At 43.2% G+C, this 16,519-nt stretch overlaps 1 protein-coding gene across 1 annotated transcript in view; it reads left to right on the plus strand.

Moving 5' to 3' along the window:
• Window positions 1–16,519, plus strand: part of IL20RB (interleukin 20 receptor subunit beta) — a 44,631-nt gene that overhangs the window by 3,380 nt on the left and 24,732 nt on the right. Inside the window, exons 2-3 of the mRNA XM_023187849.1 lie at window positions 11,875–12,001; window positions 13,547–13,737. Of these exons, the coding sequence (XP_023043617.1) occupies window positions 11,875–12,001; window positions 13,547–13,737 (318 nt within the window). The remainder of the gene's footprint in view (window positions 1–11,874; window positions 12,002–13,546; window positions 13,738–16,519) is intronic.

Raw genomic sequence — 16,519 nt, forward strand, 5'->3', positions numbered from 1 at the left:
GGGCGACAGAGCGAGACTCTGTCTCAAAAAAAAAAAAAAAAAAGAAAAAGAAAAAAAAAAAAAAAAGAAAATGGTGCTACCTTTTCTAATGCATTAGCCTTAAAGGCTGTTAGAGGTAAAGGTGACAGAAGATAGAGGTAAAGGTGGCAGAAGAAGAAGATAAAGGGAGTGGACGTCAGACTCACTGAGCGTGCTTCAGAGAAGAGATGCAAAGATTTTTGCCTGGAAAGGTTGCCCTAGGGCTTTATGGTGGGTAGGCTTCACGCTACTTCCCTTGGACTGACTCACTCAAGGTTTTATGAAATAGGTGTTCAGCAGCAAAAAGGGTCTGATTTAAAGACGAATGAGGGTTAAAAGAGTTAGACCTAGGCTAATTTCCCCAAGGAAGCCAAAGCTTAGTTTACTTGTTCAACTTTCATTCTTTTAACACCATTTATGTACCAGGTTCTGGGATGTGTGCTGATTGCAGAGATTTTAAAAATTTGTCTTCAGGGAGCCTAAGAGCCTGCTGGGAAGTACACTAAAGTCTTTGACATTTGGGAATTTAACAAAATTTTAACTATTCTTTAGCCACCAGAAGTAAAGTGTAGATCTGTGGTTCCCAATCTCAAATGCACATTGGAATTACCTGGGGAACTTTTTAAAAGCTTAATTCCGTGGCTTCACAGCTAGAGATTCTGAGTTAATCTAGGGTGCTGTCTGGATGTTGGGACTTTTTCAAAACTCCATGGGTGGGGCTCCTTAGAGAAGTGATTGATTCCAGGACTGGGCAGGGAAAAAACAAGATGAGACAAGAGCATTTTGTGGTAAGTAATGAAGTGATTATAAAAGGATGAGGGCCTAAATTTAGCAGTTAACATAGTATCCTGGATTGGATCCTGGGATAGAAGAAAGATCTTAGTGGAAAAACTAGTGAAATTGAAATTAACTCTGGAGTTTAGTCAACAATAATGTGCCAATATTGGCTTTTTAGTTTTGACAAATGTTTTATGGTTACATAAGTTGTTAGCATTCAGGAAGTTGGGTGAAGGATATATAGGAACACTGTGTACTATCTCTGCAATTATTCTGTAAATCTAAAAGTATTCCAAAAATTTAAATATCTATTAATAAAAATAACATGAGTAAAAGGGGTGGGAACAAGTTAAAAGGACACAGGCAACTTGAAAGTATTCCCATTGGCCAAAAGCTAGAACAATTTGAATAACAAAATAACAATAGTGTTGGACTTTACAGAATAAATTAAAATATCCATGAGTCCGTACTGGTAAAAATAAATAATTGAATAAATAAATAAATGGTGGAAAAGGAACAGCTCTTCTTCACAAAAGAATACAATTAAATAAAATATCACTACTAGAACATCGCAGCAATAATTGTTACAAGAAATATCCATCAGTAGATGTTAAAATTAATAGGTGAAAGTCTGAGAAGAAATGGAATATTTGCACAGTCTCAAAGTATCTCCCCCAAGGTATTTATTAACTATACAAGGGAAAATGGTGGCTTTACAGTAGAGACACTTTCTTAACCAAGTGATCAGGGCAGTTAACATCACCGGTAATAAAATGTACTGATATCATGTACTTCCTGTGAGTGTCTGGAAAAAATGTGTAACCTCAATCAAATCATGTGAAAATATCAGACAAAACCAAACTGAGATATGTTCTACAAAACAACTGATGAGTACTCCTAAAAAATGTCAAGGTCGGCCAGGTGTGACAGTAATCCCAGCACTTTTGAAGGCCAAGGCAGGCAGATCACGAGGTTAGGAGATCGAGACCATCCTGGCCAACATGGTGAAACCCTGTCTTTACTAAAAATACAAAACTTAGCCAAGTGTGGTGACATGTGCCTGTAGTCCCAGCTACTTGGGAGGCTGAGGCAGGATAATCACTTGAACCTGGGAGGCAGAGGTTGCAGTGAGACAAGATTGCACCACTGCACTCCAGTTTGGCAACAGAACAAGACTTTGTTTCAAAAAAAAAAAAAAAAAAAAAGTCAAGATCATTAAAAAAGACAGACTAAGAACAGGTTGGAGGAGACTAACTAGACATGACAGTTAAATGAAAATCCTGAATTGGATTTTGGCAAAAAAAAAAAAAAAAAAAAAAAAAAAAAGTAGAAGAAAGAAAGAAAGAAAAGCATTAGGGAAAAAACTGATGAAATTTGATTAAATACTGAAGCTTAGTTAATAATATTACATTAATATTAATATCTTAATTTTCTATAATTGTGCTATGGTTATGTACATATGGAGGGCTGAGTGAAGAGTATATGAGAGCTCTCTGTATTATTTTGCAACTCTTCTGAAAGTCTGAAATTATTTCAAAATACAGTTAATCTGTTCATTATTTCACTGGGCTAACATCAAGGTATGGGCAGGACTACATTCCTTCTGGAGGTTTTAGAGAATCTGTTTCCCTCTTCCATGGTATGAATATACTACAGTTTGTCTAACCATTCACCTGTTGAAGGACATCTGGGCTGATTCTAGCTTGACTATGAATATTTGTGTGCGGGTCTTATGTGATGTAAAGTTTTCATTTCTCTGAGATAAATGCCGAATAGTGTAATTACTAGATCATATAGTAACTACATGTTTAGTTTTACAAGAAACTGCCAAATTATTTTGAAAAAGAGTATCATTTTACATTCCTACCAACAATGTGTAAGTGATCCACTTGCTCTGCATCCTTGCCAGCATTTGATTTTGTAACTTTAAAAACTTTTAGCCATTCTGATAACTGTGTAATGCTATCTCATTGTGATTTTAATTTGGATTTCCCTAATAGCTAATAGTGTGCTTATTTGCCATCTATATATCCCCTTTGGTGAAATGTCTATTCATATCCTTTGCCCATTTTTAAATTGGATTGATTTTTCTACTGCTGAGTTTTGAGAATTTTTTATGTGTTCTAGTTACTAGTTCTTTGTGAGATAGTGGTTTGCAATTTTTTTTCCACTTTGCAAATTGTCATCTCATCCTCTTAACATGGGCTTTTGCATAGCAAAAGTTTTTTAATTTTGATAAAATTAAAATCGTGTTTTTTCTTTTATGGATTTTGCTTTTGGTGTCAGGTCTAAGAACTTTTTGCCCAGCCCTGAAGATTTTCTCCTGTTTTTTTCCTAAAAGTTTTAGAGTTTTGTATTTTATATTTTTTTGCATAAGGTGTGAGGTTTAGATTGAGGTTCTTTTTTTTTTTTCCTTTTTTTTTTTTTTTTGCCTGCAGATATCCAATTGTTCCAGTATTACTTGTTTAAAGCCATTTTTTTTTTTTTTTTGAGACATGGTCACACTCTGTCACCCAGGCTAGAGTATAATGCCGCAATCACAGCTCGCTGTGGTCTCAACCTCCTGGATTCAGGTGACCTTCCACCTTAGCCTCCGAAGTAGCTGGGACTGTATTAGCTGGGACCACCATACCTGGCTAATTTTTGTATTTTTTTATAGAGATGGGGTTTCGCCATATTGCCCAGGCTGGTCTCTAACTCCTGAGCTCAAGTGATTCACCTGCCTCGGCCTCCCAAAGTTCTGGGATTACAGGTGTGAGCTGCCATGCCGGGCCTAAAAGCCTGTTGGATTTTAGGATTACTTTTGTCTGGAATTGTCAAAAAGCAGTTGAGCACATTTGTGTGGATTTATTTCTGGAATCTCTATTCTGTTCCATTTAACTTGGGTCTATTCCTTTGCCAATACTACATAGTTTTAATTACTGTAAGTCTTGGAATTGGGTAGATTGATTCCTCTTACTTTATAATTAAAATGGTTTTAGTTATTCTAGTTTCTTTGTTTTTTCTTTCTCTCTCTTTCTTTCTTTCTTTCTTTCTTTCTTTCTTTCTTTCTTTCTTTCTTTCTTTCTTTCTCTCTCTCTCTCTCTCTCTCTCTTCTCTCTCTCTCTCTCTCTTTCTCTCTCTCTCTCTTTTTTTTTTGTTTTTGAGATGGAGTCTTGCTCTGTCATCCAGGCTGGAGTGCAGTGGTGCAATCTCAGCTCACTGCAACCTCTGCCTCCCAGGTTCGAGCAATTCTCCTGCCTCAGCCTCCCCCGTAGCTGGGACTACAGGCACATGCCATCACACTCAGCTAATTTTTTGTATTTTTAGTAGAGACAGGGTTTCACCGTGTTAGCCAGGATAGTCTCAATCTCCTGACCTCATGATCCGCCCCGCCTTGGCCTCCCAAAGTGATGGGATTACAGGCGTGAGACACTGAGCCTGGCTTTGTTTTCTATTTTCTTTATTTCACATGGGGTAAATGTGAAATATTGTTACATGTATATAATGTGTAGTGATAAAGTCAGGGTACTTAGGAGAGTCATCACCTGAGTACAATACATTTTTGTTGACTATAGATAACCCTACTTTTGGCCGAGCATGGTGGCTCACACCTGTAATCCTAGCACTTTGGGAAGCTGAGGTGGGCAGATCACCTGAGGTCAGGAGATCAAGACCAACCTGGCTAACACGGTGAAACACCGTCTCTACTAAAAATATAAAAAATTAGCCAGGCGTGGTGGTGGGTCAGGAGTTCAAGACCAGCCTGACCAACATAGTGAAATCCGTTTCTACTAAAAATACAAAAATTAGCTGGGCATGGTGGCACATGCCCCATAGTCCCAGCTACTCAGGAGGCTGAGGCAAGAGAATGGCATGAACCTGGGAGGCGGAACTTGCAGTGAACCAAGATTGCGCCACTGCTCTCCAGACTGGGTGACAGAGCGAGACTCCGTCTCAAACAAAACAAAAAAACCCTACTCTGCAATCAGGCATTGAATTTATTCCTTCTAGCTATATGTTTTGTTTTGTTTTTTTGAGACGGAATCTCGCTCTGTTGCCCAGGCTGTAGTGTAATTGCACCATCTCAGTTCACTGCAACCTCTGCCTCCCAGATTCAGGTGACTCTCCTGCCTCAGCCTCCCAAGTAGCTGGGACTATGGGCATGTGCCACCATGCCCAGCTAATTTTTGTATTTTTAGTAGAAACGGGATTTCACCATGTTGGTCAGGCTGGTCTTGAACTCCTGACCTCAAGTGATCTGCCCACCTTGGCCTCCCAAAGTGCTGGGATTACAGGTGCGAGCCACCATGCCCGGCCACTTCTATCTAGCTGTATGTTTTTACCATTTAACCTACTTCTCTTCTTCCTCCCCACTCCCACCCACTCACTCTTCCCAGTTTCTGTTATCTGTCTTTTCACTTTCTACCTCTGTATGATAAAATCGTTTAGCTCCCACATATAAGTGAGAACATATGATATTTGTCTTTTTGTGTCTGGCTTGTTTCACTTAAGACACAGTTCAATTCACATTGCTGCCAATGACATGATTCCTTTCTTTTTATGAGTGAATAAATAGTATTCCATTGTGTATATGTACCACATTTTCTTTATCCATTCATCCATTATGGATGTTTAGGTTGATTCCTTATCTTTGCTATTGTGAATAGTGCTGCAATAAACATGAAAGGGGAGGTTTCCCTTTGACATATTGATTTATTTTCCTTTGGGTAGATACCCAGTAGTGGGATGGCTAAATGGAATGTTAATTCTATTTTTAGTTTTTTGAGAGATCTCCATACTGTTTTACATAGTGGCTGTAATAGTTTACATTCCCACCAACAATGTGTAAGAGTTCCCTTTTCTCTGCATCCTCATCAACATTTGTTATTTTTTGTCTTTTTAGAAATAGCCATTCTGACCTGGGGTAAGATGACATCTCACTGAGGTTTCAATTTGCATTTCTCTGATGGTTAGTGATATTGGGCATTTTTTCATATATCTGTTAGCCATTTGTGTGTGTGTGTGTGTGTATATGTTGTTTTTTTTTTTTTGAGACGGAGTCTCGCTCTGTCGCCCAGGCTGGAATGTGGAGTGCAGTGGCGTGATCTTGGCTCACTGCAAGCTCCGCCTCCCAGGTTCATGCCATTCTCCTGCCTCAGCCTCCTGAGTAGCTGGGACTACAGGCATGTGCCACCATGCCTGGCTAATTTTTTTTGTATTTTTAGTAGAGACAGGGTTCACCATGTTATCCAGGATGGTCTCGATCTCCTGACCTCGTGATCCGCCTGCCTCGGCCTCCCAAAGTGCTGGGATTACAGCCATGAGCCACCACGCCCGGCCTGTATATCTTCTTTTGAGAAATGTCTGCTCATGTCCTTAGCCCACTTTTGGGGTTTTGTTTTTTTAGTGTTATTTGACTTTTTTGTATAGTCTGGATATTACTCTGTTGTTGGATGAATAGTTTGCAAATATTTCCTCCCATTCAATGGATTGTATGTGACAATGGATTGTCTCTTTACTCTGCTGATTGTTTCCTTTGGTGTGCAGAAGCTTTTTAGTTTAATACAGTCCCGTTTGTCTCTGATTTTTGCAACAGTCTCAGGAGGATTGATATTAGTTCTTCTTTGTATTTTTGGTAGAATTCTCAGCTGTTAATCCATCTGATCCTGGGATTTTTTTGGTGGGAGACTTCTTATTAATGATTCAATCTTGCTACTCATTATCCATCATTCTCTGGGATTTCAAAAATTTCTTCTTGATTAAGGTCTATTGCTGGAGAATTGTGTTCCTTTGGAGATGTCGTATGTCCTTACTTTTTCATGTTTCTTGTGTTCTTATATTGGTGTCTGTACATCTGTTATAACAGTTTCTTCTTCCCAGTTTTGACTTTACTTCCATAAGGAGGACGTTTTCCTGAAGATGTACATACGGTGTTCATTGTCTATAGCATTTGGCTTTTATTTATTTATTTTTATTTATTTATTTTTTGAAATGGAGTCTTGCCTTCTTGCCAGGCTGAAGTGCAATGGTACAATCTCGGCTCACTGCAACCTCTGCCTTCCGGGTTCAAACAATTCTCCAGCCTCAGCCTCCTGAGTGGCTGGGACTACAGGCACACGCCACCATGCCCAGCTAATGGTTGTATTTTTAGTAGAGACGGGGTTTCACCATGTTAGCCAGGATGGTCTTGATCTCTTGACCTTGTGATCCGCCCACTTCTGCCTCCCAAAGTGCTGGAATTACAGGTGTGAGCCGCTGTGCCTGGCCCATTTTTGCTTTTATTCTGGGTACTTTGGCTGCAGCATTAGTAGTATCTGTGATTTCATCAGTGGGTTAGGGTACAGTTATTGGAGTCTGTGGTGAAGTTGTGCTGTGGGATGCCAGGTGGGCCAGTCTACAGGCCCCAATTTTGGCACTGGTGGTCTGAGTATGCCTATCTTTGTGTCCCAGGGTTGGGTATGCTGGCACTGGTGTTGGTGGTTACCAGCACGTTGATTCTTGGGCCTCCACATGACTTGCTTGCTGGCAGTGGTAGTGGTGGACTGGGCAGGCAAGAGGGTTCTTGGGGCCCTAGACAGCTAGCATGGCACAAGTGATGGCAGTAGCAGTGGCAGCATAATTATCTGAGTTCTAAGAGTTGTCCTTTTATGATGGCAGTGGGTGTGATGGGCTGTGTAGGACAGTCTCCAGGACTGCAGGTGGTACTTGCCTGCCGACGTGATGGCAGCTGAGAGTTTAGACCCAACCTCAGGACCCCAGAAGGAGTACTCAGGTACCCAAGGTGCCCTTGTCACCCTCCAAGGCCGTGGGCTATGTGCTGTGTCTCAGAGAAGGGAGTGAAGCTGGGTTGGGTGAGCTTGTACTCAGGCCCTTCAAAGTGGGAGCAGGCACCAGTCATGGTGGGTAGGGGTCAGGGCAATCCTCAGGTCTCAGGTGGAATGCTTGGGTGAGGAGTGGTATTAGCCATGCTGAGGTCCTCCCACTGGAGAGGGTGGGGCTGACCTCTGTGGCTACAGCCTGGGCCAGTAGGTGGGGAACATGTACCTGTCTCATGCTTCGGCCCTGGCGGGACTTACCCCCCAGCCCTGGCAGCAGCCGGCCACACCTAGCTTGAGCCCTTACCTTGCTGCAGGAGTCCCCAACCAGCTTGTGACTAAGCCCCAGTGGCAGCTTGTGTCTGTTTTCATCCCAGTCTCAGTCCTGGCAGCACTCACTTCCCAGCATTGAGAGCTGCAGCCCATGCCTCACTTGATTCTCAGTCTCAGCTGTGGGAATTCATTCCCAGTTTGTGCCCTAGTCTCAGCAGCAATAGCTTGAGTTTCTCTAATGGTGCTGCTGGCCACCAGAATAGCATGTGCATCTGCCAAAGACTAGGATTTAAAATGGTGCCTTGCTGTAACTGTTTGGGTCTCAGAAAAAGTATGGGACCCAGCATGAGTTCCCTTTTTGGGACAATTTTGTCCCCCATTCTCCTGGCAGCTCCCTATGTATGTTTTCAGGACTTAGGAGGGTTGAGGAACTCTCTCGCGGCCAGGATTGCATGATTCCATGGTGGGAATGAGGGACACCGGAAGTCTCTCACTTACTCTTTCCCTACGTTGAGAAGTCACTCTTGGCTGCCAGCTGATCCTAGCCAAGCAGTCTGCCTCTCCTCCTCCTTCCTTGCTTTTGGTGTTTCCTGTAACTTTTCTGTTGAGTTCCAGTGTTCTCTCTTGGATAATGTATTCAAAGTGTGACTATATATACATGATTCCGGTTCTTCTAAGTGGAGGAGGTGAGCATGAAATGCTTCTGGTAAGCTATCTTGAAACCCCTCCCCCTCCTTTTAGGTATTCTAGTTCCTTTGAGTTTTCTTATAAAATTTAGGAAAAACTTATCTATGTTAACAAAAAACTTGCTGGACTATCGATAGGAATTGCATTAAACCTATATATCAATTTGGGGGAGAACTGGCATCTTAACTGTTGAATCTTCTAATGCATGAACACAGTATGTCTCTCCATTTATTTAAATCTTCTTTGACTTCATTTAGCATTGTGGAGTTTTCCTTATACAAACCCTGAATATATTTTGTTAGATTTACACCTATTTTTTTCAGTGATTATAATTTTAATGTCTGTGTATGTGTTTGTTGCTGGTATATAGAAATATAATTTTGTTGTTGAGACGGAGTCTTGCTCTGTTGCCTAGGCTAGAGTGCAGTGGTGCAATGTCAACTCTCTGCAACCTCCACCTCCTGGGTTCAAGCGATTCTTCTGCCCCAGCCTCATGAATAGCCGAGATTACAGGTGCGCACCACCACGCCCAGCTAATTTTTGTATTTTTAGTAGAGATGGGGTTTTGCCATGTTGGTCAGGCTGGTCTCGAACTCCTGAGCTCAGGTGATCTACCTGCCTCGGCCTCCCAGAGTGCTGGGATTACAGGCGTGAGCCACCGTGCCTGGCCTAGTTTTAGATTTTTTTTTTAAGGTTCTGTGGGATTTTTCTACATAGCATATCATGTCATTTGCATATAGGGCAAGTTTTACTACTTCCTTTATAATCTGTATTTCTTTTATTTCTTTTGCTTGCCTTATTACAGTGGCTAGAACTTTCAGTAGTATGTTGAATAGGAGTGATAAGAGTGTACATTTTTGCCTATTCCTGATCTTGGAGAGGAAGCATTCAGTCCTTCACCATTAAATAAGATGTTAGCTGTAGGTTTTTTGTAGATCGTCTTTATGAAGTTGTGGTAACTCCCTGCTGCTCTTAACTTGAAGAGAGTTTTTGGTTCTGTCTTGGTTTTTCTTTTTCTTTTCTTTTCTTTTTTTTCTGAGATGGAATCTTGCTTTGTTGCCCAGGCTGGAGTGCAATGGCGTGATCTCGACTCACTGCAACCTCCGTCTCCCAGGTTCAAGCAAGTCTCCTGCCTCAGCCTCCCAAGTAGCTGGGATTACAGGCATGCGTCACCACACCCAGCTAATTTTTCTATTTTTAGTAGAGACTGGGTTTCACCATGTTGGTCAGGCTGATCTCGAACTCCTGACCTCAGGTGATCCACCTGCCTCAGCCCCCCAAAGTGCTGGGATTACAGGCGTAAGCCACTGCACCAGGCCTGTTTTGTCCTATTTTTCATAATGAATGGATGTGGGTTTTGTAAATCCTTTTTCTGTGTCAATTGATATGATTTATGATTTTATTCTTTACTTTATTGACATGGTAAATTACATTAACTGATTTTCAAATGTTGAACCAGCCCTGCATACCTAGAACAAATCCCACTTGGTCATAGTATACAGTTCTTTTTGTACATTATTGAATTTGGATTGCTAATATCTTGTTGAAGATTTTTGTCTAAGTTTATGAGATATATTTTTATGTAGTTTACGTATATATTTTCCTTGTTTGATTTTGGTATCACAGTAATACTGGCCTCATAAAGTAAGCTGGAAACTGTTCTTTCCTATTCTGTTTTAGAGGAAATTGCATTTTGTTGATGTTATCTTCTTTAAATGTTTGGTAGCATTTTCCATTAAAACCATATGTGCCTGGAGATTTCATTTCTGAGAGCTTTAAGTTATATAATTAAATTATGTTAATTAATAAATGGATTTGTTGACATAATTTAATTATGTAATTACATTAACTAGTTTTATAAAATGTAGCTTTATATTTATATAGCTTTATATTCCCCAAATAGCTGGCTAGAGAATTTTTTTTTTATTTACCAGAGGAAGGTGTCAGAGGGGACCATTCCCTGTCCTCCTGTACCACTCCACCCCTTTTCTTTTCCATCCCTTGGGTGATTTCAAGCTTGGGGGTGGTGTGGTCAGGAAGCCTGCCTTGTGGGTGCTCCCGGTGTTTCCCCACAGAACAGACCATGGATGCTGAGGGTAAGATGGAGGTGCATCACTAGGGCCCTACATTAGTGAAGGAGCAGGGAAACCAGGTGGGGTGTCCCCAGCAGCCTTCCATCCCTTTGTGGTCACAGGGCTTGATAACGAACAGCAGGTGCCAATCTGGAGATAGGCACAGAGATGAAAAGTCCCGAATGAGGACTCCAGCCCCACCCCTACTGTGCTGTAGATGTTATCACTATACTATAACAGCAAAGGGAGGCAGGTGTTGGGCATTTAAAGAGGAACACAGCAGAGAGTTCAGACTGTACCTTGGGGTGACATGTGAGGATGAAGTTTTTGGTTTCGTGACTGCCCAAAGTCCTTATGAGCAGGTTCACCTTCATAGGGCTCTTCCATTCTCTACAAATCATAGTCCCACTGTGTGCATACTCTGGGCACACTGTGTCTGGACACACTCTGGGCATACTGGTGTCCCAGACTGACTCAGGGGCCTGCAGTCTTTCTGGGGTGGAGTCGCAGAGCTGGCTTGGTATCCCACTTGAATGGACTCTCTCCACAGCAGATCTGAGCCTGTACTTCCCACCTGGCAGCTGATGCCCCATTTGGTCTTGCTGAGGGACATGAAAGGATGTGCTTTGGCATCTGAGGATGGCAGTGGCAGGAGAAGGAGATAATGAGAATGTTGTGGTAGTCTGCATGGGTTTTCCATGAATGATTAAGAGGCTCATGTTTATGCAACTTGCTTAAAGCCACATAGTAAGTGGCAGAGTCACTGGATCCTGGTCAGTCTAACAGAAGAGTCATAAATAATGTGACTTAGTTTTCTCATTTGTACAATGGAAAAACTAATGGTCTTTACCTCCCAGTATGGTCATGAGAATTCAATGAGACAATCATGTAAAAATCCAGCACATGGCCTAGATAGAACATGGTAAGTATTACATAAATATTAGTCATTATTAATATTGATATGTCATTTATCAACAAAATCAGAATTACAATAATGGTACCAAAAATTTAGCATTAACATAAGTATGATAAAAATTAGAGTTGTTTCTGGTTTATAAACATGTGAGGCCTTTTTTTTTTTTTTTCTGGAGACAGAGTCTCATTCTGTCGTCCAGTCTGGAGTGCAGTGGCACAATCTTGGCTCACTGCAACCTCCGCAGGTGAGGCCCGTCATTAGACATTAATTTGAAGCTGTGGCATTCTCCCACTATGAGCCCACCTGTCAGCCAGGCTATCTGCCTTGATCCTAGATGAAGTGGCCATTCTGCCTGCCCCTCAGAACCTCTCTGTACTCTCAACCAACATGAAGCATCTCTTGATGTGGAGCCCAGTGATCGTGCCTGGAGAAACAGTGTACTATTCTGTCGAATACCAGGGGTGAGTTTTGTGTTTTTTTAATCTTATTTTTAATAGTTCTTCTCCTTTAGGCAGAAGTTGGTTCCTGAAGGCATAGCCCTTCCTCCTGAGCCCGAGGTGGCTTTTTGAGTCCAGGGATAGATTATCCCCAATGATCTACCCCCTCTGTCTGCATAGGCATTGAAAGAGTTGAAGAAGCAAGGGAAATTGTTCCGTGGATTTGACAGTGAACTCTCTGGGAAGACGAATGTGCCTAACACATTTTGTTGGAGTTCTTTTAAAAAGTGAATCAACTGTTCAACGGGTTTGACTCTGACTTGAGATGGATAAATCACTGGAGACTCAGATCCTTTAAGGGTGGAGAAGTCCTTACTTTTCCTGACTATAAGCTTATACCTAGAGCCAAAAAAAAACTATAACCCTAAAGGTCAGCTGGCCCTGGGGCCAAGCAGGCTCCAGTCTTCTCCAGGTGACCAGGTACTTGCAGCTATTGAAGATTGATAAGGACACAGAAATTGCTCCATATATTTCATTAACAATGAGTACAGGCTGAGCACCTACGTGTGTAGATATTCTTCTAGGCTCAAGGATACAGTTGACAAGGTTTCTGGATTTTGAGAGCTTATATCTAGAGGAGGATACAGATGGTAAATATATTAGGCCAGCATTCCTTAGTATGGTACCACAGCTGGTTATTTAAATTTAAATTAAAATGTCTTTTTCCTGCCACACTGGTCACATTTTAGGTGTTTAATTGCCACATGCGGCCAGTGGCTACCATATTGAACAACATCGATTTAGAATATTTGCATCATCACAGAAAGTTTATTTTTGGAAAGCACTGCTCTGGGGAATTTTGGACAGTAATCAGTGCTAGGAGGAACCTAAAAGGCTGATGCCATAGAGAGTTGACGCTGAGTCTCCTTTATATTAGATGGCCTGGGATGGCCTTTCTGAGGAGGTGATATTTATGCCATGTCTGAAGGACAAGAGGAGCTGGCCATGCGAACAGCAGAGGCAGAGCATTTGAGATGGAGTGAACAGCTAGTCAAAGGTCCTAAGGCAAAAAGTGCTCAGCATTTCGGAGAAATGACCAGTGTGGCAAGAATATCATACTTAGGAGCTGAGTGAGAGAGAAGGCCAAAGCATCTTGTAGGCCACTGGCAAGAGTTTGGATCCCATTCTAAGTCCTGTAGGAAGCCAGTAAGGAGAGAAATGTCATGATCTGCTGAGTGGTGAATGGTTTTGAGAACGGCAGGTGTGCAAGCTGGGAGACCACGGCAAGGCAAGGAATGACAGTGGCTGAAATTAGGGTGACGACCCTGGAGATGACGAGATAAGAGATACAGACACATTGATGTTTATGCCTAGCTTTCCCCATCTGGCGATAAAAGGAGTAAGGGAGAACGGATGGTTGGTAGGGAGGAGAGTGGAGGAGCTGGGATAATGAGCAAGTACTTACTTTACTTACCTGTACAAAGTAGGAGAATGAAGGCAGTTACTTGCAACCATAACAGCCTGTGTCAGAGGGGCTGGTGTAACTCTGTACCCTCCTCTCTTTAACAGGGAGTATGAGAGCCTGTACACGAGCCACATCTGGATCCCCAGCAGCTGGTGCTCACTCACTGAAGGTCCTGAGTGTGATGTCACTGATGACATCACGGCCACTGTGCCATACAACCTCCGTGTCAGGGCCACACTGGGCTCACAGACCTCAGCCTGGAGCATCCTGAAGCATCCCTTTAATAGAAACTCAAGTAAGGCCCTTCTCTCCTTACACTCCCACCCCCACCAGCTACTCCTTTGGGAACCATGTTCACCTAGACTTTCTAGACTTTTTTTTTAACATCAAAATAGTCCTGCAAAGTCAGGGTATTATGAACACAAACAACCCTTACTGGTACATTTGAAAAATTGCCAACTGCTTTCTACATGCTGCTCTCTCTCATGCCCTTTAACTTTACAAGTCATTCCTGATTGTCTGTGTCAGGGAGTGCAGGTGTTGGGGATGCTGACACTGGGAACCTGGAAGGAAAGCTGCTCTGGAAGTGAAGACTGCTGCTCCCTACCCTGATTGTGCCTCCATAAATCTTACACTGCCTCCCACTTGATGCCTCATTAACTGCATATTTACTGCCCATGTAATCAGCTTTGTTGTGCAAGAGGATTTATAGCTTTAACAGAGCCACCGGAAAATTGCCCGTCTATAATGACTTCTGTGGGAAATAAATAACTTTTCTTTTGGAGTGGTACCTGGAAAAGGATTGAGAAAGAAGTAATAGAGGAATCCAGATAGGTGGCCAAATATAGCTGAGTACAAGCACTGGCCATTGTGTAAAAGGACGTGTGTGTTTGGGGAACAGAGGAGGCAAGGGCTGATGGGCAGGGGGTAAGGAAGCAGCTGATCATGTAGTGAAGGGCTCTGACATGAAGCTTGACCAAGTCAGTAGAGGGGAGCCATGAAAGATGAGAGAATCTAGACCAGGTATATCTTTTTTTTTTTTTTTTTTTTTTTTGATATGGAGTCTCACTCTGTCGCCCAGGCTGGAGTGCAGTGGCGCGATCTTGGCTCACTGCAACCTCCACCGCCTGGGTTCATGCCATTCTCCTGCCTCAGCCTCCCAAGTAGCTGGGACTACAGACACGCAACACCATTTTGGCCAGGCTGTTCTTGAACTCCTGACCTCAAGTCATCTGCCTGCTTCGGCCTCCCAAAGTGCTGGGATAACAGGCGTGAGCCACCGCACCCAGCCGACCAGGTCTATCTTACAAAACAACCACTCTGACTGCTGTGTGGAAAGGGAACCAGAGTAGGGCAAGCCTGCAGGGCAGGGGAAGAGCAAGGAGGGGGTTGTAATACTCCTACTGATCCCAAGAGTTTGGAAGGGGATGGGAAGGAGTTGATGAATCCAGGAAACATGACTGATTTAGAAAGGACAGAGCTTAGGGACCAAGTTTGTGGGGACGGAGAAGGAAGAGAGAATGATGGTGTCCAGCTGCCGACTGGAGTTGGTGAGAACACCAACTAAGGCCACTGGTCTTGAAGAATAGGAGACACCTCAGGTTTTGAGAAAGAGATTTCTGCAAGATGTCATGTCATGGATGTCTGATTGGCAGCCGGAAATCAGTCTCTGAGGCTCAGAAAGCTTAAAGCCAGATACATAACACAAAGTGGTTTTGTTCGTTTGTTTGTTTTATTTTGTTTTTGAGGTGGGGTCTTGCTCTGTTGCCCAGGCTGGAGTGCAGTGGTGCCAACACAGCTCACTGCAGCCTTGACCTCCTGGGCTCAAGTGATCCTCCTGCCTCAGGCCCCCAAGAAGCTGGGACTACAGGCACACGCCACCACACCTGACTAATTTGTTTTTGTATTTTTGGTAGAGATGGGGTTTCACCATGCTGCCCAGGCTGGCCTCAGACTCCTGAGCTCAAGTGATCCTCTTGCCTCAGGCTCACGAAATGCTGGGATTATAGGAATGAACCATCACAAGGGGCCATCACAAAGTTAACAGCTAAAGGTTTGGAAGTAGATGAGACTGTCTAGGGACAAGATATTGAAGACGGACAGAGGACAAGGTCCTGGAAAACCTCAGACTTTAAAATGTGGGTGGAGGGAAGGGCACTAGGGTAGAGAGTCATGGTAGGGAGAATAGAACAGCTCCTGAGAGGCTGAAGGAAGCCCCTGGATGGGCCCTTGAGAAAGTAACTTCATGGAGTGGAGAGGATGACCATCTGGCTGCTGCGGTGGAGGACTGCGTGGATGTAGGAAGGGGCAAGGAATGGATGGGAATGTAACCAGTTTAGAGCTGCGGGAAAGGCAAAATAAGGGTCTTCCTCGGCCTCTGTTTTTGTGATGTGGCAGAAGAGCTTCTGTTGTGAGTGATGGTGGAGGAAGGTTTGGGGCAGAATTTGCAGCATTTGGATGAGTCAAAGGTTACTGAGGACTGTATGATATTAGATGGAAATTAGGAAGGTTTAGAAGAAGGGGAGCCCAAGCTGAAGAGCAGAGGAGGGAAGGGATGGGGCAGGAATAGGACCATTGGAATGGGATAACAAAAGGAATTTTGGTGCAGATCATGGGCTCCTTTGCCCAGGCCTCCTTCCCAGGCACCAGGACTGAAATGGAATGGAATGGAGTGACTTCATAGAATGGAGAGGATGATCATCTGGTTGAATTTGTTACAGGAGGAGTTGGTTGAAGTGACAGGATCTGGGGGAGATTAAGGGGCCCTGGAGGGCACTGCAAAACTGCCACTACCTGCAGTGCCCAGGCAGCACCCAGCACCACCTCCCTCTGGCTCCTAAGAGCATGGGGATCCAACCAAGACCATTGCTGGGGGCTGCCAGCTATTGTTGGAAAGCAGGCATGGGTCACATAAAGATAAGGGAGTGCCTGCAAAACTATGTGGGTGGGGATGTGCTGTAACACCTTGTACTTAAGGAGGCCAGTATAAACAGGAAAAGAGCTTGCTGCAGGGGGAGCTGAGGTACAGGAGTCTGTACTTGCATCAGAAGATGGAAGATAACGGTTCTATGAGATCC

This window comes from Piliocolobus tephrosceles, chromosome 2 (assembly GCF_002776525.5).
Source record: "Piliocolobus tephrosceles isolate RC106 chromosome 2, ASM277652v3, whole genome shotgun sequence".
In the NCBI taxonomy this organism is placed as follows: Eukaryota; Metazoa; Chordata; class Mammalia; order Primates; family Cercopithecidae; genus Piliocolobus; species Piliocolobus tephrosceles.